Source organism: Eurosta solidaginis, chromosome 1, assembly GCF_040869045.1.
Source record: "Eurosta solidaginis isolate ZX-2024a chromosome 1, ASM4086904v1, whole genome shotgun sequence".
NCBI lineage: Eukaryota > Metazoa > Arthropoda > Insecta > Diptera > Tephritidae > Eurosta > Eurosta solidaginis.
The window spans coordinates 49,653,926-49,679,841 of record NC_090319.1 but is presented as its reverse complement, the minus strand read 5'-3'; the positions used below and the strand labels follow the sequence as shown (position 1 = coordinate 49,679,841).

Below are 25,916 nucleotides of genomic sequence, written 5' to 3'. Positions count from 1 at the left end.
AATTTCAGCTCACCGTAACAAGAATCAGGTGTATTTTCTTTCCAGTCTAAAGTAAATTTCTGATAACAAAAATAGCTGAAACTTTGAACATAACTTAGGAACCTACTAGGAGAGAAATCAAATATATCCCGCGGACCACACAGGCCGAAGAAGGACACTTCGTTAATAAACCAAAGTACAAAAAAAAAAAAAAATCCTGTCGCCTCTTTGGGAGCCGAGTAGCCGGCAGGTGGGCGTCTGTTCTCCATGTAAGGAGCGGCCTGCTTCGAGCAATCTGTGAACTCATCACTCGCTGATTGAAATTTAAATAATATTCTAGCATGGATCAAAACGATAACGGAAACTATTCTCCACGGGGTAACCAGCATTTGCGACACAATCCCTCTGCTTCGGCAGCTGGCACATCGGATGTGGAGGTGCCAAATTCAGGCTTTAATATTAGGATGAATGAAACTGAAACGACCGACCATATCATATTCCTGAAAGTAACCAACATCACAGAATCGGCATGAAGCATAAAACACAAATATGTACATGGAATGTACGAACTCTCTATGAGAGTGGTAAGCTTGAACAGCTACGGAGGGAAATGCAGCGATACAAAATAGACATATTAGCCATACAAGAGTGCAGATGGACAGGATATGGCCGAATAAATGACCAAGGAACAACGTTCCTATACTCGGGCCGAAATGAAGGAGAGAGTCACACCAGCGGCGTAGGTTTTTTAATAACAAGTACAATAGCGAAAAGTATCATTGAATGGGTGCCGATAAGCCCCAGAATTATTATACTTAAACTCCGCACTAGAGCAAGGAAACTAGTCATCATCAATTTTTATGGACCAACAGAAAGCCAAAATGACGAAATCAAAAACGAATTTTTCGATACGCTCAACAGCTGCGTAAATTCACACGTTAATCAAGGGAACATATGTGTTATTCTGGGCGACTTTAATGCTAAAGTTGGATCTGACAATGATGGTCTAGATATATACATGGGTAAACACAGCCCTGGTACCCGGAATGACAATGGTAGTAGGCTTATATAATTTTGTTGTGAAAACGGTCTGGTGATCGGTGGAAGCTTATTCCCACATAAATTAGTCCACAAAACAACATGGACGTCTCCGGATCAACGCACTAATAACCAAATTAATCACGTACTAATAAACAGCAGATGGAGGTCATCCTTGCTAGATGTGCGCGTTAAAAGAGGAGCAGATATTGGTAGCGATCACTACCTTGTAGCTGGTAGTTTCAGATTTAAGGTAGCCGCAGTACAGAAAAACCTTCAAAAAATGAGCAAGAAAATTGATATTGAGAAACTAAAGCATGAAGAATATCAAAATGCCTTTAATGCCGCAGTACGCGAACGTGTTGAACAGGTAAACATGAGTGGTAGTACAGGTGACAGGCTAGACTCCGTTAATAATATCTACCAAGAACTTGGTAGCAGTATCCTTGGACACAAAAACAAAGCAAAGAAAGTATGGCTAACAAATAATACGTGGACACTTATTGAACAGCGGCGGAAAATTAAAGAATCGCTTCTCAGACGGACGAACAACAATGACACGGAGGAAGCAAGGCAGTTATCCGCAAGGTATAAAGAAAAATGCAAGCTAATTAAGAAGTCTGCTAGAAAAGACAAGAGGGAATGGGCTGACACATTAGCAAGTCGAGCTGAATCGGCAGCCAGATTAAATAATCTGAGGGAACTCTATGAGATTGGTAGGGAACTCACCGGAAAATACAGGAGTGGTCAAAAACCAGTAAAAGACTTAAACGGAAATCTTATTACTGAAAGCGAACAACAAATGAGTGTATGGGTGGAACACTTCAAGAAAGTATTAAATAATCCTGTAGGTAAACCGGCCTTAAATTCCAACACTATTGCTGCAAACTACAACAACCAACCCCACTTCAATGGGGTAAACAGCGCGCCCCCTACGAAAAATGAAATAATTTCAGCAATCAAGTCCTTAAAAAAGGGCAAGGCCCCAGGAACTGATGACATATATGCTGAATACCTCATAGCAGATCCAGATACCGCAGCTGAAACCTTACTTCCAATCTTCCGTCAGGTATGGAAAGAAGAATCCTACCCTCGTCAGTGGAATGAAGGCATACTTGTAAAAGTCGCAAAAAAGGGAGATATCTCTGATTGTAACAACTACAGAGGTATCACCTTACTCTCGATTCCTAGCAAAGTGTTCTCCACGATCTTACTGTCCCGAATTCAAGAGGCGGTGCACGGAACTCTAAGAGAAAATCAGTTTGGCTTTAGACAAAACCGATCCTGTGTTGATCTAATAAATACCGTCCGAATCATTGTTGAACAATGCTGTGAATACAGAACATCAGCTTATTTACTTTTTATCGACTTTAAAAAGGCTTTTGATAGTCTCGACAGGAAATATATTTGGGAAATACTACGAAAACGAGGGATGCCCAATAAAATAATCAACATTATAAAGGCAATGTATGCCGAATTTAAGTGCCGGGTCAGTCACGATGAGTGCCTCTCAGAACCCTTCGAAATTAAAAGCGGGGTGCGACAGGGATGCATACTCTCGCCGCTCTTGTTTATCTTGGCATTAGACGAGATTATGAGGAACGCAGAAAATGGTGGACACGGTGTACAGTGGACGCCTTTCACTCAGCTAGGGGATTTAGAATATGCAGACGATGTCTGTCTGCTAAGCCACAGAAGTACTGACCTTCAACACAATTTAGAAGCTGTCAACACACATGCAAAGGAGGCCGGACTAAGCATCAATACAGCGAAAACCAAAGTCATAAGATGCGGCTATAGTATTTCATCAAGGCCATTGATGCTTACGGTTGACGAAAATGAAATCGAAGGTGTAGAGTCCGTTGTTTATCTTGGTAGTATTGTCTCAAATAAGAGCGGTGCAGATGAGGACGTTCAGTCTCGCATAAACAAAGCAAGAATGGTTTTTGGGCAACTGGCAAACGTGTGGAGGTCCAGCCAAATATCTTTGAAAACGAAGCTTCGACTGTTTAATTCGAATGTTAAATCAATACTGTTTTATGCTTGCGAGACGTGGAAAAGCTCAACTTCAATTCAGAAACGTCTACAAGTTTTTATTAATAAATGTCTGCGCCGAATCCTGAAAATTCGATGGCCGGAAAGAATTTCAAATGACGACTTATGGTCTAGAACAAATCAACCTAAGGCTGCCACAGAAATAACCAAGCGTAAATGGTCGTGGATTGGTCACACTCTCAGAAGACCTCCAGTAAATATAGCCAGACAAGCATTGCGATGGAATCCACAAGGAAGCCGACGACCTGGTGCACCTGCGAAAACTTGGCGCAGAACTGTGGATAAAGAACTCGAAGACGCAGGATATACGTGGAATGACATCACAAGAACTGCACCTAACAGAATAAGATTTAAGTCGGTGGTCGAGGCCCTATGCTCCAATAGGAGTTGAGGAGGATGATGATGATAATGAGGAACCTACTAAGGTTTCCTACAGGATACAAACATTATATAGGATACAAATTATTTCTGGATGAGACAGGAATCGAGATATTTATAGATATTTAAAAAATGATTGCGAACATGTGTGAATCTTGCTGCGATTTTTGAGTAACTTCCCGAGTCTTGAAACTTGGGACATACTTCAGAACCCGGTGACAACGCAACATGAAAGACAAAAATGTCGCTAGGTGGCGCTAGAACGCGATATTTATAAAGCTCGTCGGAACTTGAAAATTTGATCGAGTTTAAGTAACTTCCAGCAGAACTTGAGACTTGAAACATTAAACTTGGCATAGAAATATATTAAAATCTTATTCTGAGGGAAAAATTGTCTACTAGATTAGACAGGGATCTTTAAAGATGTTTAGAAAATCCATACAGAGCATGTTGCAGCATAAGAGAGATTGTGTCTTCTCATTGAGCTGGAAACTTGAAACCTTAGGCTTCACACGGGTTGAAACAATCAGAATACTCTTACGAAATCCGGAATCCTATGATCGATTTTTATGTAGCTTCCCAAACTAGACAATTTGAAACCTAACACTAATCGTGAAGAAGGAATCAGCTGCTATCCATTTTAACGTTTAATGAAGCAGTAGCCCTGTGTGAAAAGGAAAACTTAATTATTTCATTAACCAAAATTGTGATTCGATTAAGTTTATGAGTGAAATTGGTATAAGGGAAGGACAGGAATAAGGAGATATTTAAAATAGAGCAGACAGGGGTGGGATAGAGAGTGATAGCGGAAAGGGAGGACCAATTCTTGAATGTAGGTAAACCAATTTCGGGTAGGACATCGTCTGCCTGGTACGCTAGTTTACAATCAAATATGAACACATGAACATGATATGTATGTATGTCATTGAACCGATTCAGTTCGATTTTTTACCGACTAAAAACATCACGGAAGAGATACCCCCAGCGGGTTAGGGGGTCAGAATATACCCGCGGTAGGTTTGCTTGTCGTAAGAGGCGACTAAAATACCAGATTCAAGGGGCTGTGTAGCGCAACCCTTCAGGTTGCCAGCGCAATATATATCTTCTCAAAACCCAATTGTCAACCTCACCTATCCGCGGCGAATCCTGTTTCACTAACAGACGAGGCTCTGGCGACCCAAACTCCTCATGGAGCTTGTGGGCGGAGAGGGAGGTATGTCCTGAAAGTTTAATGTGGCCATATATATAAATCGTTCCCGAGATGGTCGGGCTAGCACTTTAATGGTGCTGTGTTACCGGAGCGTACCGGATAACAACATCACGGAAGAGATAAAATTTATTCAATTGTAATCATAGTACATTCATTTATAAACTATCCCTTTAACGTTTTTATGTAGAATAAACCAAATCACTAAATTCTAAGCACCTAAAATATGAGGTACGTTGAAACAACGTCCGTACAGTAAGTCGCCATTAAGTATGATAGACGTCTACGGTTACTCTGTGTACAAGACGCGATATGCCTCCGAAGAAGATTTAGGCCGAGTTTCTCTTCCAATTTGCATCGTGCTCCTTTTAATTTTTCCTAGAAAATGGCGGGACGGGACCTACATATTTAATGTCGATTCTGAACGGCATCTGCAAGGCAGATAAGTTTTGACTGAGATGCTTTTAATGGCAGAAATACATTAGGAGTTTTTGCCAAATCAACCCCGAGGTAATTGAATAAAAAAACTTCTTTCTAAATTTTATGCTTCTAGCTGTTAAAATCGTCAAGAAATGACGAAAACCCTCTTATCGGAAAAATAGGTTGTATGGAAGATGTATGCTCCGTTCCATACGGCTCTGACAAATGATTAATCGGACACCCAAATATACCCGCTTACCAAATTTGCATTCAAACAGACACACATATACACAGACGGACATTACTAAATCAACTCAGTTCTTCATCCTGATCATATCGGTGTACCTATTGGTGAGCCCACCTCACCTCTATCAAGGTCCTACCAATTTTGAGATTCGTAACAAACTTAATGAACCATTTTATTTTGATGAAAGGTATAAAAAACACTAAGATTTGAAAATTTGGTTCCACATATTCTACTTCAAATTAGGTACTATTTATTATATGAACGCTGCTGTATATTTATATAGCCGTTAAAGAGCAAATAACTAGAGACAGGTACAGAACAATAGTTTTGTCACCAGTTGGATGTAAATGAAATTCGTAGTGTAGCTCATACAATTCGACTGAACTGCGACTGCAATTGTAGTGGGCAGCGAAACGCATCTATGGAAATAAAACGAAAATCGATTGCTCTTCAAGTGCAAAAGAGCTCATCATGTTTCTGTGATTCGTGCATACGGCAACAGACTCTGCTCCTGTGGCGCGACGTTAAAATCAAAGTAAGCGCATGTCCTCTAATTCAAAGCTACCTCCCACTCGTCCTGTTTTACTGCTATGTATTTGATATGGTGTTTGTTGATCGGAATTGACGTACGACGTTAGCTTAAACGCACCTTGCGCTGTCACTTTCTTCGTCCCTGTCATATTCTCATGTCATGCGCTGTATTGTGTATGTAGTTTGCTATTCAATACACATCCAACATCACATGGAGGTATAGGCATCCATCACCATTGTAGACGTCAGCGTCATCACAAGCTGCATCACAGCTGCCACTTTGGTTTATTTGGCCTGAAAATGGTTCGTTTTGTTGAAACTTTGCAGGAACTCTGAAATGAAATATGTATATATTAGGGTCAGGTGTTTCTACCACGTTCAGGTACAAATATTTCATATATGTTGAGGTCCACACCAAAACAAAGGAAGCAATTATTTACACATAACTAGTTTTGAGAAAATTGGCAAAATTGATTTTAATATTGATACTAAAGTAAGCTTCGTTTTTTTTAAACGGATTTATTTAGCTTGAGTTGGCAGGCTAGGCTGGCTGGTTGGTATGCATTTTGTAATTGAATTTTAAGTAACTTCCCGATAAGCTCCAAGCTTGAAACTTGGAATATAGTTCAGAACCCGATGACAATGCAATAATCAGAAAAAAATCGCCGCTAGGTAGCCCAAGTATCGAGGTATTCACAAAAATCGTATTTGTGGTCCGATTTGACTCATATTTGGAACACAATACATACAAGAATAAAAAGTGACCTATGACAAAAAATCGCCGTTAGGTGGCACAAGGATCGAGATATTCACAAAAACCGTATTTGTGGTCCGATTTGACTCATATTTGGAACACATAATACATACAAGAATACAAAGCGACCTATGAAAAAAATCGCCGCTAGGTGGTGCAAGGATCGAGATGTTCACAAAAATCGTATTTGTTGTCCGATTTGACTCATATTTGGAACACATAATACATACAAGAATAGAAAGCGACCTATGAAAAAAATAGCCGCTAGGTGGCGCAAGGATCGAGATATTCACAAAAATCGTATTTGTGGTCCGATTTAACTCATATTTAGAACACTTAATACATACAAGAATAAAAAGCGACCTATGAAAAAAATAGCCGCTAGGTGGCGCAAGGATCGATATATTTCCAAAAATCGTATTTATAGTCCGATATGGCTCATATTTGGAACACATAATACATACAAGAATAGGAAGCTACCTATGAAAAAAATCGCCGCTAAGTGGCGCAAAAATTGAGATATTTAAAAAAATCGTATTTGTCGTCCGATTTGGTCCATATTTGGAACACATAATACATACATGAATAGAAAGCGACCTATGATATCCGATTTGGCTCATATTTGGAACAAATATTTCATACAGTACGGTTGAAGTGACATCAAAATATTTTGGAGTTGGAGGAGGGACAAGCATACGTGGCGCAGAGTCGAGTAAAGTCTTTAGAAGGATTATGTATTGAGGACTTAGATTGTAACAAATTGTCAGGAAAGAGTCCTTGTAATAATGAGTCACTAAATGAACTAAATAGAATGCGAAATAATAGGCAAATAAATAATTGAATAATAATAATAATTAAATAATTAAAATATTTTTTTTTTAATTAAACGGGTTTATTGAAAACAATACTTACATGAAGTGATAATAATACTAAAAGCTAGAAAATATTTAGGTCCTAGGTACTAGTCATCGTCAATCTAGGGCGTGGATCAGACAATTAAATAAAAGCATAGAACTCGTCAAATTTCTATTGATAGTCATAAGTAAGACCAACTGAACCTTAATCAGGTTATGCTACGCCTAACACTTTTAGAAATTTCACGCGCCCAACGCTTTTATTTAATTGTCTGATCAACACCCTAGATTGATGAGGAGTGTGATGACTAGTACCTAGAACCTACCTAATTATTTTCTAGCTTTTAATATTATTATTACTTCATGTAAGGATTGTTTTCAATAAAACCGTTTAACTAAAAAAATTTTTTAAATTATTTTTTTTATATGGAGTCTTGTCTGAACGGGGTAACATGTATTTAAATTAATAAGTCCAACAATTGTATAAGCTCCAGATTAGTACCTTAGCAGAAAAGTAGTTTAAATCTATTCTTTAAGTGGAATCTAAGGAGAAATAGTCCCACAAGCTGGTTTCAAGTCAACGTAATGGGGACTTAGTTTCTTTTTTTAAATAGATAACTTTTTTTTAAATATGTAAACGTTGTATTTTGGATGGACCTTCACATAAGGTTCATCGCCCGTCTTATTTTAAACTAATGTATACAAAATTTAAATTTTTGAAGATTTTAAGATAATCCACAACAGCCGACTGGTAAGAATATGTTATGTTCACATACAAAAAAAATTCTTAGTGGGAAAATTGAATGGTCCAGTGGTCTTTGCATTTAACTTTTGTCATGAAACTGTTTACAATAAAACGGGCAATATTTATATCAGTAAGTAAAGAAATTGTTTGCGTAGGTAAAGAAATTTTATTATTTTATTCGTTGCTGTCGGTATGACCGAACTTTTCTGGAGGGACCCGACATCAAATTTTGTAGCACTGTTCTATCCACTTTTAGTGATATTGTTCGACACATTCATTTTACTTCTGTAACGATTTTTTGGGTTTCCCTATTCTCAAAAGTTTTGGTTTCATTTGAGCCCAATATTGCTTAAGTAATTGGCCGCAAGTGACGCACGTTGCGTGGATTCAAGTTTTTCCTAACATAATGTAGGTGCATTATTGCCTTCGTACCACTTTTGGGTGATACGAGAACACTACGGAGCCAAGTCTGTCCAAATTTTAGATTAACCATTATGGCGACGTAAGAATTGCAGAAGACGTTTTTGAACATATTCTTCTTAAATTTCTGCGTTGATGGTTCACTTCGTAGAAAACAGCTTAGTTTTATGCCCACTTCACTAGTAGCTTGCCAAATCAGACCTTTCTGCAAAAATTTTCTATCAAGGTGATTTTTTCGGAATAGGAATATTCTCTTCAGGTCCCTTTTCATAGACAAAAAAAAATTATACACAAAATTTTTGTTTGCCAAATTGGGCTCATAGAGCTTACGTGTAATGGCAATGCTTTTTGACAACCGTTGTTCACTTCGTTTTGGCACTTTTTTATGTATTTTGGTTTTAATACCATTTCTCTGCTTGATTCGTATGACTTGCAAAAGTGTGGTTTTGGCTATTTTGGCAACTATTGATATGGATCGGTTTTTTTCGAATGAGGGTTAGACAATTTTTCTCCAACTGGGCGTCTGCTGATCCCTTTGGACGGCCCTTTTCTAGGCTTGTCTTTCACTAAGCATTCGCTGAAGTACAATACCGTTCTCGGGGTAGTGTCATACGATAATCCTGATAGTTTTGTGAACTTTTTGTAACTAACATTGGGGTCATTCGTCGAAATGTACACGACTTGTTTACGTAGCTCTTCCTTCTTACTCACTACTTGGTTTACGAAGCTAATACATTTTTAAAAATGCTATGAAACGCCAATTCAGAAATATTTTATTTTAAACCTACTATGTCATTACTAGAACATTCCGTACCAATCCTTATATTGAATGGATTCAGCCAAATGACCTTTACAAAAGTATTGGCTCATTTGTCGGCCTGTGTTATTGACACAGAAGTCATTTTTGAACGTGTATTAGCAGTCGATCCCTGTGAAAATTTTTACCGAAGGTCTTCCATGATTTCTAACTTTATTTTGGTACATGTGGACATATGTACATTAGAGCGGGTCAAATTGTATGGGGAAAAAACTTAAGGTGCACATCCAGTTTCTGAATCTATGGGTCATACTGAGTAATATTGTCCATGATAGGTCTGAAATGAATTTCGCCCCTCCCTAACTTTGTTAGAAAATTGTATATCCCATTCTGAATACGAATATGACATTTATTTTCATGCATTTTATTTGTGAGAGCCGCTATTCGGATCGGGATATAAAATTTTCTAACAAAATTAGGGAGGCTCGAAATTCATTTCAGACCTATAGTCCCATGGACAATATTACTCAGTATGACCCATAGATTCAGAAACTGGATGTGCCTTTTCAACAATAAATTTGACCCACCCTAATGTACATACATACATATATTTCTACGTCGGTAAATTATCAGCACTGTAAGTTAGTCTGTGAGTGTATTAGTAAAAATAACAGAATTTCTTCTAGGGATGTAGTTAATCTAGTTTGTATCATATACATATGTCTAAGGTTTTTGTTTCTTTTCATAATACATTTTGGTGCCGAAAAAACTTTGCTCTGGCAACCGTGGGCTGTTTATGTACTTTATCAATTCCTTCATTACACTGCTTTTCCCTACCAATTTTATTGTTATTTTATTTTTACATTCTCTTTTTATATTATATGCTTCAGGTTGAGTTCCTTGGGATTGGTATTTTAAGCGTAGTGGGAGAAGAGCTATATCTGCAGAGGTATCACAACACAGCGCAACGAAAATACAACCACGGCAACGACTACGTCACACTAACAACAAAACGTTTGTTATTCGTGGCCTACGAGTATAGCAACACAACTGCAGCTACATCGTCTGCTACTGCAGAGATTGACACGAACACGAGTGGGAAAAGCAACAACGATTTTCAGTGAAGTGGTTGTTCAAAGCAGAGTAGGCGGCAGAAATAGCAACAAGAGCATACAATATACCAAAAAAAAACGGTATAAGGAAGAATCAAGCACGGCAAACATGAACTAAATTTTGCACGAAAAGTAAGCAGTTTTATTGTTGAAAAAAATATCATATGTGAGTATGCTTCGGTAAAAATAAATAAAAGTAAAAAATTTTAACTTTACAGTAAATAGTGCCAAGCAATAGAGGTGGAATATTGGAAGAAGATAGCAAAGAAGCACCAATAATAGCGGCAGCGGCAGTAGCAGTAGCAGAATAACTGGCAGTGGTGCCGTGGAAGAAGAAACAAATTTGAGACTGGTGAAAGATAATACGACGAATAGCAAGAGGACGAGTAATACGCACAAATTACCTACAGAAACAACTTTATATTGCTGAAAAAGTAAATGAAAGATGTTGAAAGTCTAAAGAAGAAAAGAGAATGGCTGCGTAAGCTTCGCAGTGGCGGCGAGCGCCAATTAAATATTTTTTGTGGTGGCCTCAAAACAAAAAAAACCAAAAATTCATGAATTCTGTTTCTATGAAGCAAAAACCTACAGAAAAGTATTTTAAAAGTAATTGCGATTTAGCAGTTTGTATAAAACGTGTATAAAAATAACACTGTCGTCTATACGAAAACTCGAAGGTGCAATTGATGTCAGTATATAAGAAACTAAACGGCAGCACTACTGGAATACATCATTAAATAAAGATATCAACTAATCAGCAGATATCGTCAACAAAAAAAAAAAAAAAAAAAAAAAACAATACTTATCCATTTTAAACCTTGCGATACATCACAACAAATAATGTATGGAAAAGCTAAAACATCATCGGTGCCGTCAGATGCACAGGCACGCGAGAAATTGGCGTTATATGTTTACGAATACCTGTTACATGTTGGCGCCCAGAAAGCAGCACAAACTTTCCTATCGGAAATTAGATGGGAAAAGAATATTACGTTAGGCGAGCCACCCGGGTTTCTGCATACATGGTGGTGCGTCTTTTGGGATTTATATTGCGCCGCACCTGAACGCCGTGATCAATGTGATCACTCTTCAGAGGCAAAAGCCTTCCATGACTATGGCTTTGTCAGTTCCGGTTATGGTGTTAATGGAATTGGTCCCGGTGGACCACATAGTGCTGGCGGTCCAGCTCCTAGCCCACTTGGTCAAATGCCACCCGGTGGTGAAGGTCCTATGGGACCTGGTGGACCAATGGGTCCCAACTTTTTTCCAAATTCAACAATGCGCCCATCACCACCAACACACGCGTCAAGTCCACAACCACCACCATCTCAAATGATGCCTGGTCAACCGCCATTCATGGGTGGACCGCGTTATCCTGGTGGTCCACGACCAGGAGTGCGAATGCAAGGTATGGGAAATGAATTTAATGGGCCTCCTGGCCAACCAATGATGCCGAACAGTATGGATCCGACACGACCGGGCGGAATGGGCCCAATGAATCCGCGTATGAATCCACCACGCGGTCCTGGAGGTATGGGTCCGATGGGATATGGTGGCCCCGGAGGAATGAGAGGGCCAGCCCCAGGACCAGGTGGTATGCCACCCGGTATGGGTATGGGTGCAGGCGGACGACCGCCACAATGGCAACCAAATGCAACAGCTCCTATGAATGCGTATTCATCATCTTCACCTGGTAATTATGGGCCAGGTCCTGGTTCTAATGGGCCGCCGGGTCCTGGAACACCGATTATGCCCTCACCACAAGATAACACGCAAACAGGACCTGGAGGTCCTGGAGATAATATGTACGCGATAATGAAACCTGAATTCCCGATGGGTGGTGGACCGGATGGCGGTGGTGGGGGTCCAGGCGGTATGGGTCCAATGGGTGGTGGGCCTAATTCAATGGGTCCTGTACTTAATGGTGGTGCCGGCGATGGTTCCGGCTTAGATGGTATGAAAAATTCGCCAGCCAACGGTGGTCCCGGTACGCCGCGTGAAGATTCTGGCAGCGGAATGGGCGATTATAATCTAGGTGGTTTTGGTGGTCCGGGTGAAAACGATCAAATCGAATCGGCGGCTATATTAAAGATTAAAGAGAGTATGCACGAAGAGGCGAAAAGATTTGAAAAAGACTCTGAACATCCAGACTATTTCATGCAATAACAACATAGAAGCAACAATACGGCCACGACGCACACAACAGCGGTAGCAGCAGCGGCAGTTGCAGCAGCAGCAGCGGCGGTGCTTGGTGCAAACATGCTCAGTGATGCAGCCGCAGCTGTTGCACATAATTTTAGCAACAATGGCAGCGGTAACAGCACCAACAACAGTCTCATCCACCATGCCAGCAACAAAAGTCCCGCAGCGATTACGTCGCATTTTCCTAAAGAACTTAATTTTTAAAAAAATTTAACATATTTTTAGGATGCAGAAAGCTTTCAAAAACAATATATGAAAATGAACTAAAAGCGCGTACAAGTAGTAGGGTCAACTGCATACAGAAAGCCAACTTAATGATATAAAATTATCTGCATTTGTATTTCAATTTAAGTTATCCAAAAATATCAAAAAGAAATTTGCAACAATTTGGTGCCACTAAGATCATGCAATATGTACTAGCATTAGCATATCTGTTATTTTTTTTTTGTAATATTTGCTTGATGCGGATAGTTGTTTAACTATGGCTGTTTAATACATGTCCATATGTTGCATGGTTTTAGACGCATTTTGTTCTTGCGGTCGAGTTTTAGTTATGGTTTGAATTGGATCCGAAACTTATGCCCATTGATCATGTAAAATAATAGAAGAAATTTACCAATATATCGCCGGATTAGGGGAAAGGCGTTACTGCTGTAAAACCAATTTTCCACGCAGGCAAAAGAGGTTACCTGGATTTTCTTTAACAGCTTGAGAAGCCAAATCAATCTTAAAGAATTTATTTGCCTGTTGATGGAGCAAAATATAATTTTTTATAATAAACGGATTTAGCAAATTTACGCCCGAAGCCGGTGATATATTTTTTAAAATTATTGTTCGGTTACGAGTGACTAACTTTCGCAGCTGCTAATGTGCGGATGAAGCGATTCTTTTTATTTAAAAAATATCTTGACAGCCACCCAAAATTACCTCTCGTGTTACTCTAATATTTAAAATTTTGCAGAAAGTATTAAAATTGTACAAAACAAAAGCGCAATTAATTAAAGAAATATAAGACAATGGATGGCCGATTTTATAAAATCATATTATGCACTTGCAAAAATTTAATATTTCAAATATCACAAAAAAAAAGCAAATGTCCCATATAGAAAGAAGTCTTTATTCAGATTTTGATTTATAGCTAAGCGTGAAAGATGAAAAATTTAAAAAATATTTTAAAATATTGGATGCATAAATGCACATACATATTTGTAAAATAAATATACTAATAATTGTTAATCATAAACTAAAATGGAAATAACTATATTGTACTTATCAAAGCGAACTTATACTGTAAAATATTTAAAACAATTAAATAAATGACTACACATAATTATGAAATGAATATGAAAATAAAAGTAGTAATTAAATTTAAAACTATTAAGGACACGGTTAGCAACTATGAGTAAATAAATACTTTAGTTTCAACATTCATGTGAAATTACGCGTAACTTAACTAGATTCTAGAATTAAGGGCAATATACATAGGTATGTGGTAGAGTAGGGTATTGCAGCTGAGGCCAATAATGCTATGCTGCAAAAACCGTAAATAACATTTGTAATAGGCTAAAATACATACAAATTCAAATTGTAAAATTTTACATATATATATTAAAAAAAAAAATTATATATATATGTATTTATCACAGAGGCAACACTCGAATTTCAACACATTTTTGTTGCATTAAGTAAAATTATTAAATAATAAAAAAATGTAATTTAAGTCAATTTGAGTTCATTGTATTCCTTTCATTTGTCGAAAGTTGACGGGCATAGTATATAGCAGAACCACCACCGTTTTTTACACTTCGAATACTATAAAATATACGAGTACTTTAAAGTTATAAAACAACAACATAAAACTAATTTCTACATAGTTTATTGTACTTCATTTTAAATTTGCAATATTTTACATGAGTCTTTTTAGAATAAGAGGTAAAATATATTACGTACATTGGAAGGACATACGTTGTTTGGGTATATATAGTAAAATTCCACGAAGAAAATTTGTGTGAAAATGTTTAAACCTTTGGCTCTGTTAAGAAAGGGTCCTTTTTCGGTGACCACAAAAAATTTTCACCGGAAAACTCGAACACGAGTGTTCTCAGAAAAATTCATTGTTCAAAAAAGGTGAAAGGCGAGGGAATAAATGAAATATTTGCCTATTGAAATATAAAATAACTTTTCAATCATCCTCGTATAGACCTTTTGTTTCCAACAAAGGTATGTTATTGTAATTTATACACTAAACTAGCATAACAGCAATGTTCGTTTCCACAGAAATTGCAAATTAAATAGTCTGAAAAATTATTGCATATTTTAGGTGGCATAATTTCTTTTTAAAAATTGTACACGAGTATTCTGAGTATACTGTTACTAAACAGTAGACTGGGTCGATTTATTAACCGATATCGCGCCATCGATTTTTCGATAGGATTTGGGCTCAGCAAAAAAAAAACGGTCCACTACGCATACCCAAAAAAATAATTTTCGAGCCTGCTAAATTTCATATATATATTAGAGCGGGTCAAATTGTATGGATGGATTTTTTCCCATCAGGAGTATAGCAAAAACGTAATCTACAGACGATTCTAAGAAAAATTGCTGAAGACACCATAGCTCTCAGTCCGATTTCGAGATCCCCACTTTTTCAAAATAGATATTTTGCATTTGAATGTAGTGTTTGGCTAAAAAATCTTCATAGCTTCTGATAGAATTATAGGAAAAATATAATATTGGGCTTACTTTAGGTACATTTCAGAATCTGTATTAATATATCTAGTGTTTTTGAATTTTAGCAGAGATCTCATACTTAAATTATGAGAAATTAGCCTAAAATGAACTATTAACTATTATATTATAATTTTCAACAAATTTCTTATGGACATTTTTTTCTTTACAGTTAAAATAAGTTCAGAACATTTCCAAAAATTTTATTCAGACAGTTTTTCTTTTTTCGAATTCGTTTTAGTAGAAAAAAATTTCAAAACAACCTATATTTTCAAGTAATAAGCAAAAATTTTTTCTAATAAAACCAATTTGAAAAAAGAAAAACTGTCTGAATGAAAGTTGTTGGAAATGTTCTGAAATTATTTTAGCTGTAACGAAAAAAAATTCCATAAAAAATTTGTTAAAAATTATAATATAATAGTTAATATGTAGTTCATTTTAGACTAATTTCTCATAATTTAAGTCTGATATCTCTGCTAAAATTCAAAAACACTAGAGATATTAATACAGATTCTGAAATGTACGTAAAGTAAACCCAATATGATATTTTTCCTATAATTCTATCAGAAGCTATGAAGATTTTTTAGCCAAACACTACATTCAAATGCAAAATATCAATTTTGCAAAAGTGGGGACCTCGAAATCGGACTTAGAGTTAAGGTATCTTCCGCAATTTTTCTTAGAATCATCTGTAGATTACGTTTTTGCTATACTCCTGATGGGCAAAAAATTTAACTCGCTCTAATATATACATATATAAATTTAATTATTTTTTTTTTTTTAAAACTGTTATCGCCAACGTTTTTAGCGGTTTTGGGTCGGACAGGGTCATATATGTAATACTCCTATATTGCTACAAAAGGCTAGGTACATTCCCAAACATCAGAGTGCCGATATATTGCTGTTTAAACGTTTTTGTTTTTGTATTCAATAATCGAATGTACCTAAATTTACAAAAATTGTATACGCTGTCTTGTTTTGATTTCGAATTCAAAACACATTGCGAGCATTTTCTATTAGCAATATAGGAGTATTACATATATGGACAGGGTATACATATGAAAATTAGTAGGTCATGAAAAAAACCTTAAAAATCAAAGTCGAAAAAAGGTCAAAAAGTGAAATTTTGGCAGGCTCGAAAATTATTTTTTTTTGGATATGCGTAGTGGAACTTTTTTTCCTGAGCTCAAATCCTATCGAAAAATCGATGGCGCGATATCGGTTAACTTTCGGCCATACAAATCGACCCACCCTACTAAACAGTCGTAACTGCGTATTTCGAAACGATAGAGTTTAGAGAAATTTTTTTAATTATTACAAATAACTCAGGAAAAAAAATGCAAATTTAAAACGGCCATGGCAAGAAAATTTGGCCAAAGAATATAAAACGATTTTTTGAGCTTTTACTATACGGGTCCGTCTTAGTGGGATTTATTCGCTCCCAAAAATGCTGTTACACAGTGTTACAGATGCTATTGGTTATTTAGTAATGCACATTTGTATCCCTCAATTCACGTATGTGCAGTTATTTTCATCGTTTGATGTATAGTTGGGTAATTTGAAGCACTTTTTACTCTTTCTTCATATTGCTTGCATACATAATTGCGGCTTAACGGTTTAAACGGTTATGGCCGTCCCACAAGGCGCGCCAGACGCTTTTACATTAATTGGCGCCAATTGGTAACACCACGAGAATTTAAATCTCTCCACCCGGTCCTTTCAACGGAGTAGGTTTTCCCTCTTGCTCTGCTTTCATGGGCGAGTTCCTAGAAAAATACTTTCCTAGCTGGAGCATCATCTTCCATTCGCATAACATGACCTAGCCAGCGGGTTAGGGGGTCACAATATACCCGCGGTAGGTATGCCTGTCGTAAGAGGCGACTAAAATACCCGATTCAAGGGGCTGTGTAGCGCAATATATAGCTTCTCCAAACCCAATTGACAACCTCACCCATCCGCGGCGAATCCTGTTTCACTAACAGACGAGGTTCTGGCGACCCCAAGCTCCTCGTGGAACTTGGGGGTGGGCAGGGAGGGGATGGCCTGAAGGTTTAATGTGGCCACATAAATCGTCCCCGAGATGATCGAGCTAGCACCTTAATGGTGCTGTGGTACCGGATCTGTATCCGGAAAAGGACCATCACATCGATAACACTCCCCAAAGCCTTCGGGGAGCAACCTTATCGCTCCAACAACAAACCCCGGAGCGTACCGGATCTGTATCCGACAAAGGACCATCACATCGATAACACTCTCCAAAGCCTTCGGGGAGAAACCTTATCGCTACAACAACAACCTAGTCAACGTGGTCGCTGCGAGAGAGGACTTTACTTTTCAATTGGCTCCCTAGTCCAAAGTAGCATTTATTGGCAAGAGTAATTATTTGTTGGATTTTAAAGCTGATGTGGTTTGTGCAAGCGCAAATAAACGAAGTATTTTACTATTTCCAAATTATGAGCAGATAACTCGTTTATCCATATTCACTATCAAACTCAAAATTTCCGCTGCTTTTGTCCAGTTTAGAGTGAGCAGAACTTATGATATGGGTGTTCAGGCCGATGATATCAATGACGTCAGCATACGCTAGTAATTGCACGCTTTTATAAAATATGGTTACAGAGCCGACGGCGCGACAATCGCTTCTTCGCTCTGCCAATTGGTCAGACCAATGGAGTTTAAATCGTTTTCCACCTGGTTCTTCTTCCTCTGCTTCCATAGGCGGTTTCCTATAGAAACGCTTTGCCGGAGTGTCGTCTTTCATTAACATAACATGGCCTAGCCAGCGTAGCCACTGCGTTTTATTTTGCTGGACTATGTTGGTGTCTGCGTAAATCTACTTCGGTACTCGACATCGCCAACGCGTAGAGGTCCATAAATCTATCGACGAACTATTCTCTCGAACACAACCAGAGCCGCTTCACCTGATGTTGTTGTTGTTGTTGTTGTAGCGATAAGGTTGCTCCCCGAAGGCTTTGGGGAGTGTTATCGATGTGATGGTCCTTTGCCGGATACAAATCCGGTACCTTCCGGTACCATAGCACCATTAAGGTGCTAGCGCGACCATCTCGGGAACGATTTATGTGGCCACATTAAACCTTCAGGCCATTCCCTCCCTCCCTACCCCCAAGTTCCATGAGGTGGTATAAGGCTGATTTCGAGATAGTTGTCGCAGTTTGCAGGATACCCCTTCTTGTGGATTGGGCAAAGAACACTAAGCAAAGCATGGGCCTTGTTGTTGTAGCGATAGGGACACTCCCCGAAGGCCTTGGAGAGAGTTATCGATTTTGATGATCCTTTGTCGGATGCAGACCCTGTACGTTCCGGTAACAAGCACCATTAAGGAACTAGCCCGGCCATCTCCTGAAGTTTTCCAGTTTCGCCAAGAAGGATATTTTTGTTTTCCTAATAAGAAAGTGATTTGACGTAAGCAACACATCACAGAAATCACTAAACATAATACTCCATCTAGAGCCGTTGCAAGTGTTCGTGCAAAGTTGCAATAAAGTCTTTACATATCTATAAGAAAATCCTATATGTGGGAAAACTATGGGTTTATAATGTACTTTGTTGTTGGTTTGACACTAGGACGGCCATCAGGATTGTCCTTACATCCATTATGAACATGTACTGCATCCATATATGTACCATAACGTATCAAAAATAAAAAAATTGCAAAAAATATAACAACAATTCAAAGTAAGGTAGTGCTCTTTATGTTGTTGTTGTAGCGATAAGGTTACTCCCCGAAGGCTTTGGGCTTTATGGCCATATTAAACCTTCAGGCCATCCCTCCCTCCCCACCCCAAGTTCCATGAGGAGCTTGGTATCGCCAGAGCCTCATCTGTTAGTGAAACGTGATTCGAAGGTGAGGTTGACAATTGGGTTGGAGAAGCTATATATTGCGCTACACAACCCCTTGAAACCCTAGTGCTCTTGATAAGTCCTGCTCTTGATCTTTTCGAATCCTTGTCGGTGGCTATTTCTCAATACCTTTAGACTGCAATGTTGAGTATGTTGAGAAAAAGTTTACCCAAAGTATGCAGGGTTTTGGAGGACGCGCTTTCCCCCACCCATTCGATGTGATATTTCTAAATTCCTTTAGACTGCAATTGGCCTTAATAAACGCGCCGTAAGTTCTTCCTTCTCTGGAGTTGATAAACAGGCAAACAAGTGGATACTGCTGTAAATGAGGTTAGGACGAAGGACTTACTGTCGTAAAAAAAAGAATCAGCGCATTTGTGCCATGGCGCCCTCGTCACTATTCACGGATATAAATTCGAGACTGTGAAGGACTTCGCCTATCTCGAGTCAGTATTAACAGCGAAAACAATGTCAATTAAATATCAAACGTAGAATAACTGTTGTCGTTGTTGTATCAGTGCTTCGCCCATCCAATAGGTGTGACCGATCACAAATTGTCATCAATATCCTTTAACGGGAGTGCAAGCAAACTTGCTGTTTCAACAGGGGTGGACCATAATGGAAGGTGTGTTAGTTGCGTTGGTTCCACATTACAATTAACGAGATGGTTGGTGTCATGTGGGGACACATTGCAAGCGGGGCATACAATTTGTATGTCGGGATTGATTCTGGATAGGTAAGAGTTTAGCCTGTTACAGTATCCAGAACGAAGTTGAATTAAAGTGACTCGCGTTTCCCTGGGGAGTATGCGTTCCTCTTTCGCAAGTTTTGAGTACTGTTCTTACAGTACAGGATTCACCGGGCAATTCCTGGCTTAGAGGTCCGACGCCTGTTTGTCCAAAAAAATAATTTTCGAGCCTGCGAAATTTCATTTTTTTGACTTTACAATTTTACAATGAAATGAAAATTTTTTTAGTAGGTCATGAAAAAAACCTTAAAAATAAAAGTAAAAAAAGTCAAAAAAACGAAATTCCGCAGGCTCCAAAATTATTTTTTTGGGTATGCGTAGTGGAACAATTTTTCCTGAGCCCAAATCCAATCGAAAAATCGATGGCGCGATATCGGTTAATAAATCGATCCAGTCTAGTGTACATAATTGAGTAACTTACTCAAGTACCGATTATTTTCGTAGTCGATTACATTGTACAAGTACTTCCTTGAGTAGCAAGTAAACAGATATCGATTCCTCGTGTCAAGTAACGTCTCTTGTATTTTTGTAACTTTTTTTTACAATTCCCGTAAATTTTATTTTAAGACTGGCAACATTCGCAAATTTGAATACCCGTATAAGAATGACCCAAAATAAGGTTTGATTTTGAGAATATTGCATTCCGCTTATAAATTAGCGGTGCCAATATCTATAAGTACAATACAAGCTGTATAGCTTCTGCAACTCAATTGTCAACCGTACCTATCCGAGAGGACCCCAAGTTCGTCATGGAGCTGGGGTGTGAGAAGCGGTATGGCCTAGAAGGTTCAATGCGGTCATATTAAATCGTTCCCGAAATGGTCGGGCTATATCCGGCAAAGGACCATGAACATCGATAGCACCCCAAAATTTTTGGGGTATGTATTTATCGCACACAACAACAAACTTTTTTCCAAAACTGCTTTCGAACTTTTGTTATATTCTTTTTATTGAGGGGTGTGCGGCTAAAATTTTTTTCTTTTTTTTTTTTTTGAGTGCGGTCTATTATGCATACTTACATATATCAAATACATAAGTTAATATTGTACAAAAGTTTAATATAATTGCTATTCAAAATTAATTAAATGAATAAATAGGCATACATACATATTTAAAAAAAATAATTACTTATAATAAATCATAGTTGCATTAAGACTAAAAAAAACTCTTTATAGTTATAAATATATTATATATCAAAGTAAATAAAAATAATATACATGCAAAAAAATAAGAAAAATCATAAAAAATGTAAAACAATTGAAAAATACAAAAAATGGTTGAATGAAGAAAATAAAATATGCAACATAAGTAAAATCTGAGTAAGTAATACAAAAAAGAAACTTAAATATATACTTATTATGGAAGTATGTATGTAATGTAGAGAAAAACAAATTGTGCGTTGTGCGTATAAAACATTAATCTCAATTTTCCAGTCGTTATTTTCCTCACTTCTACAACTCTAGCCGTTTGATAAAATTTTTTTTCATATCCCATAAAACTAGCATTAGCTTTCAATTGTTTTTTTTTTTTTTGTTAAATAAAAGCGAAAAATTTATGTTGAATCAAAAAAATAAATAAATAAATTTAGTCAAGCTAAAGGCGAGTTCTGTACCAGGCGTTGTTATCCCACCAGCTGATTATTTCTTCTTGATTATTTTCCATACAACGTACAACAATATGTCAGATAATCGAAATCAAGGCGAATTCAGTACCAGGTGTTGTTATCCAACATCTGATTGCTTCTTCTTGATTATTTTCCATACAACGCCTTCTTCAGCAATATGTCAGTTAATCGAAATCAATTAAAATTTTCTTTTGACTTGACATTCTTCTGGACGGCGAATTGGTTGATTTCGCTTTGCCATCACCTTGTATGTCGATCAAGGCGAATTCATTACAGGTGGTGTTATCCCATCAGCTGATTGCTTCTTCTTGATAATTTTCCATACAAAGCCCTGTACAACAAAACGTCAGTTAATCGAAATCTATGAAAATTTTCTTTTGACTTGACATTCATCTGCACGGCGAATTGATTGAATTCGCTTTGCCACCACCTGGTATATATTCCCCTTGTATGTCGATTAACTGACATATTGTTGTACAAGGCGTTGTGTGGAAAAAAATTAAGAAGAAGCAATCAGCTGTTGGGATAACATTACCTGGTACTGAATTTGCCTTGCTATGTATGTAAAAAAGGCGAACATTAAAAAAGATATTTAGCATAAAATGGCCGAAGTAAAAATCAGAAACGCTATATCTAAGACGAAAAAGCACAATTACAAAAAAATCACATCATAAAAAATCATACGTGCTCATTAGGGTGACTAAGAAACAAATTTGTCTACAAAAAGACACGAATGCTTCGTTTCTGTGCGAATAAAAAAACACTTATCACTAGAGTTCGCCCAGTGGTAGAAATCCATCACTGTAGTAGTCAGTAAGTAAACCACATATAATATTTAAGACCATAACGTAAGGCTTATGATCCCTGCATGCTACCTCTATTAGGACTCTGGTTTCCGTTTCAGCTTTCTGCGTCAGAATTCCAGATTTTAAATCTATACTAAATACGAAACGCGTTTTGGTTCGGTTTCTGCCGCAGTTATCAATATGGCAAGGCGAATCCATACCAGGTGGTGGCAAAGCGAATTCAACCAATTCGCCGTGCAGAAGAATATCAAGTCAAAAGAAAATTTTCATAGATTTCGATTAACTGACATTTTGTTGTACAAGGCTTTGTATGGAAAATTATCAAGAAGAAGCAATCAGCTGTTGGGATAACACCACCTGTAATGAATTCGCCTTGTTAAATTACAAGGCGTTGTATGGAAAATAATCAAGAAGTAGGAATCAGCTGTTGTGATAACAGCATCTGGTACTGAATTCGCCTTGCAGTATGTTGATAGTTTTGGTTCCGCTTTCGAATTTTCACATTTCCTTTCTCTTTTTCGGTTTCAAGTTCATGCGTCAGATATCCAGATTTTAAATGTATACTAAATATGTAATTCGTCAATAGAGTCTAATAGTTTGTATATGAGGTTGGCATTTGTAGTGATGTCATTTTTAAATTTATTTTTAATTTTTTTTTCAAAGCCTACACTGCTCCTTGAGAAAACCTATCGATACAAACTATAAGTCTTTATGCCCCGTTTTTCAGTGCAAGTTTAAACTATAGCTTAAGTTGACTAGAGTTTAACCTTGCCACTTTGTTGGATAACATAAAATTTTTCTGTTCATGGCAACTTTAACTGTAGTTTAAACTCGCACTGAAAAACCGGGCATTAGAATTATAGTTTGGCCATAAAAGGGGCGCAAAGTATTCAACTTTCCATTTATGTATAGTTTATAATGAACAGACTTTTTAGTTGTTGTTGTTGTTGTTGTAGCGATAAGGTTGCTCCCCGAAGGTTTTGAGGAGTGTTATCGATGTTGATGGTCCTTTGCCGGATACAGATACGGTACGCTCCGGTAACACAGCACCATTAAGAGGCTAGCCCGACCATCTCGGGAACGATTTATATGGCCACATTAAACCTTCAGGCCGTCCCTCCCTCCCCACCCTCAAGTTCCATAAGGAGCTTGGTGTCGCCAGAGCCTCGTCTGTTAGTGAAAGAGGATTCGTCGCGGATAGGTGAGGTTGACAATTGGGTTTGGAGAAGCTATATATTGCGCTGGTAACCTTAAGGGTCGCGCTACTCAGCCCCTTGAATCTGGTATTTTAGTCGCTTCTTACGACAAGCATACCTACCGCGGGTATATTCTGATCCCCTAACTCGCTGGGTTAGAATTTTTAGTTCTTAAACTTGTCTATATGAAAGACTTGGGCAAACCTTCGATTGTTATAGCAACCCCCGCTGCGGTACATGATGCAATACCATTCTTGGACAACTTTCACAGAGTGTGTGGGATTATGCCTTGTTGAGACATCCAAGATTGACTCACACCGAATTTTTCAATACAGGGATTGCTTTTGTCTTCACGACCTTCAAAATTTTGCTTGCGTTGCTAAAAAGTTAAGTATCCCAGTAACTTTTCGATGACAGTTGACCTTATTCTAGCATCACTTAGTCGCTTTGGTGTGCCTGATTTGGGAACCTAAATCTTGCAACCCAAGCTGTCTTAATACAATTTTTTTATATAAAGATTCCAAAAATTCGCTATAAAACAGCTTATTATCAATTAATAATTAATAAAGTACATATTTATTTCGCACAGAAACGAAAAATCTGTTCAAAAGAAACATAAATTTGTTTCTTTTAAGAAGCACCCTAGTGCGCATACACGGTGAAAAATTGTTTATAGAAAAGTGAGAAAAAAATTTATAAATTTAGCAATTTTAGATTATAAGCTTAACAAAAAAAAAATATGTATGTATGACAGTGTAAAGTTTGAATATGACGAAACTGTGTGTGATGAAAAATTAAAAAAATTAATAAATAAAAAAATATATAGGTAATGAATGCACACTACACACTTTATTACGTTAAAAATATGTACGTGAATGGCATTCTTGAAGCTCATAATTTGCTATCATTTAAAATATCGTCTTTTGCCTATACAGAGTAATATTTCGTGATGGAAATGTGTATTTTTGTGCAAATTGTATGCATGAAATAATATAATTAAATTAAACCGTAACAGCAGAAAAAACTTAAATTAAATTGAGTAAAAAAATTATATATTTAATAAAAAACGATTTAATGAAATGTGGTGGTGAATTATGCAAATATGTTTATACAGTAAGTATTTTTAGTGTTAATATACAATTTGCGAATAGCATAACAACAATATGAAAAAAAACCCAAAAATATGGAAGTGTGAGAATGATGAATAAAGTTTTAAAAACCAGAATATTTGTAAAAAGTAAACAAAAAACAATATTGGTGTTTTTATTGTAAGAGAGAAAAGGTAGGTGATAGTCGGATAAAAACGGATATGTATGCTGGGTGAGAATTTTTTTTTTGTATTGTAACGAGCTTACTTGCAAATCCTCTTATTTGCAACCTTCTGCTAAGTTCGAATCACTAAACTGTTGAATAAATAACTCCAATATTTAATAATGCAAAATGTCCTTTATTAAAGTACTTCACAATAAATAACTCTACTATTGCCCGACAGATAGCGTGCTTAATTGAAACTGACTCTAGCGCCTCTATTGGTGTCGCCTTTTATACTCTCTGATTTCCTCGTTCGCATCTTCTAGGCGCTCCCATTTCCAGAATCTACTAGTTGGCCATCAGCTATCAAATTTCTCAGCTGCAACTACAGATGCACGATTTTATAGCTTCATTGCATACTTTCGGGAGTATCTCAGGTATATGAATGTGGTTGTGCGTTGCTTCTCAGCTGCGTATACGTACATATGTGTAGACATAATGATTGATTCGTTTATGTAGATACAAGTGACTGTCTGCTTTATTGTTGTTGTGACTTCATTTAGCTACTTAGCTACTTAGACTAGGGATGTGAGTATCACTTAGTGTAACTCATACTCGTCACAGTATATTAAAAAAAAAATTCTGTAACGAATTTAGGGAAATTCCGCTTATTTGAAACCTTCTGCTAACGTTCGAATCGCTAAACTGTTGAATAAATCATTCCAATGTTCAGTATTGCAAACTAGTGTTCATTTAGATTACTTTGGGAGTACTTCACAATTATACTTCACTTCATAACTAATAGCGTGTTTAAATCAAACTGATTACTGTCTACTCAGCTTGCGCTGCTTTTATACTCTCCGCTGCTTCATTCGCATATTTCTACTAAAGTCTAGACGTTTCGCGTTCTAGAATTGCTGTATCTCCTGCTTGGTAATTGAGCGACATATATGCGTGTGTATGTGTGAGTAACAATTTCAACTGATGATTACATGTGTTTGTGA

General features: G+C 37.3%; 1 protein-coding gene across 8 annotated transcripts in view; it reads left to right on the top strand.

Moving 5' to 3' along the window:
• Ssdp (Sequence-specific single-stranded DNA-binding protein) overlaps positions 1-24,913 on the top strand; it is a 63,268-nt gene extending 38,355 nt beyond the window's left edge. For 5 of the 8 annotated variants that reach the window (XM_067789237.1, XM_067789248.1, XM_067789229.1 and 2 more), the window contains 2 exons: positions 10,276-10,663; positions 10,716-24,913. In XM_067789237.1, the coding sequence (XP_067645338.1) occupies positions 11,338-12,663 (1,326 nt within the window). In that variant the 5' untranslated portion in view covers positions 10,276-10,663; positions 10,716-11,337 and the 3' untranslated portion in view covers positions 12,664-24,913. The remainder of the gene's footprint in view (positions 1-10,275; positions 10,664-10,715) is intronic. The other 3 variants (XR_010953691.1, XM_067789257.1, XM_067789267.1) reach the window with 3 other exon arrangements.
• Positions 24,914-25,916: the final 1,003 nt, after the last annotated feature.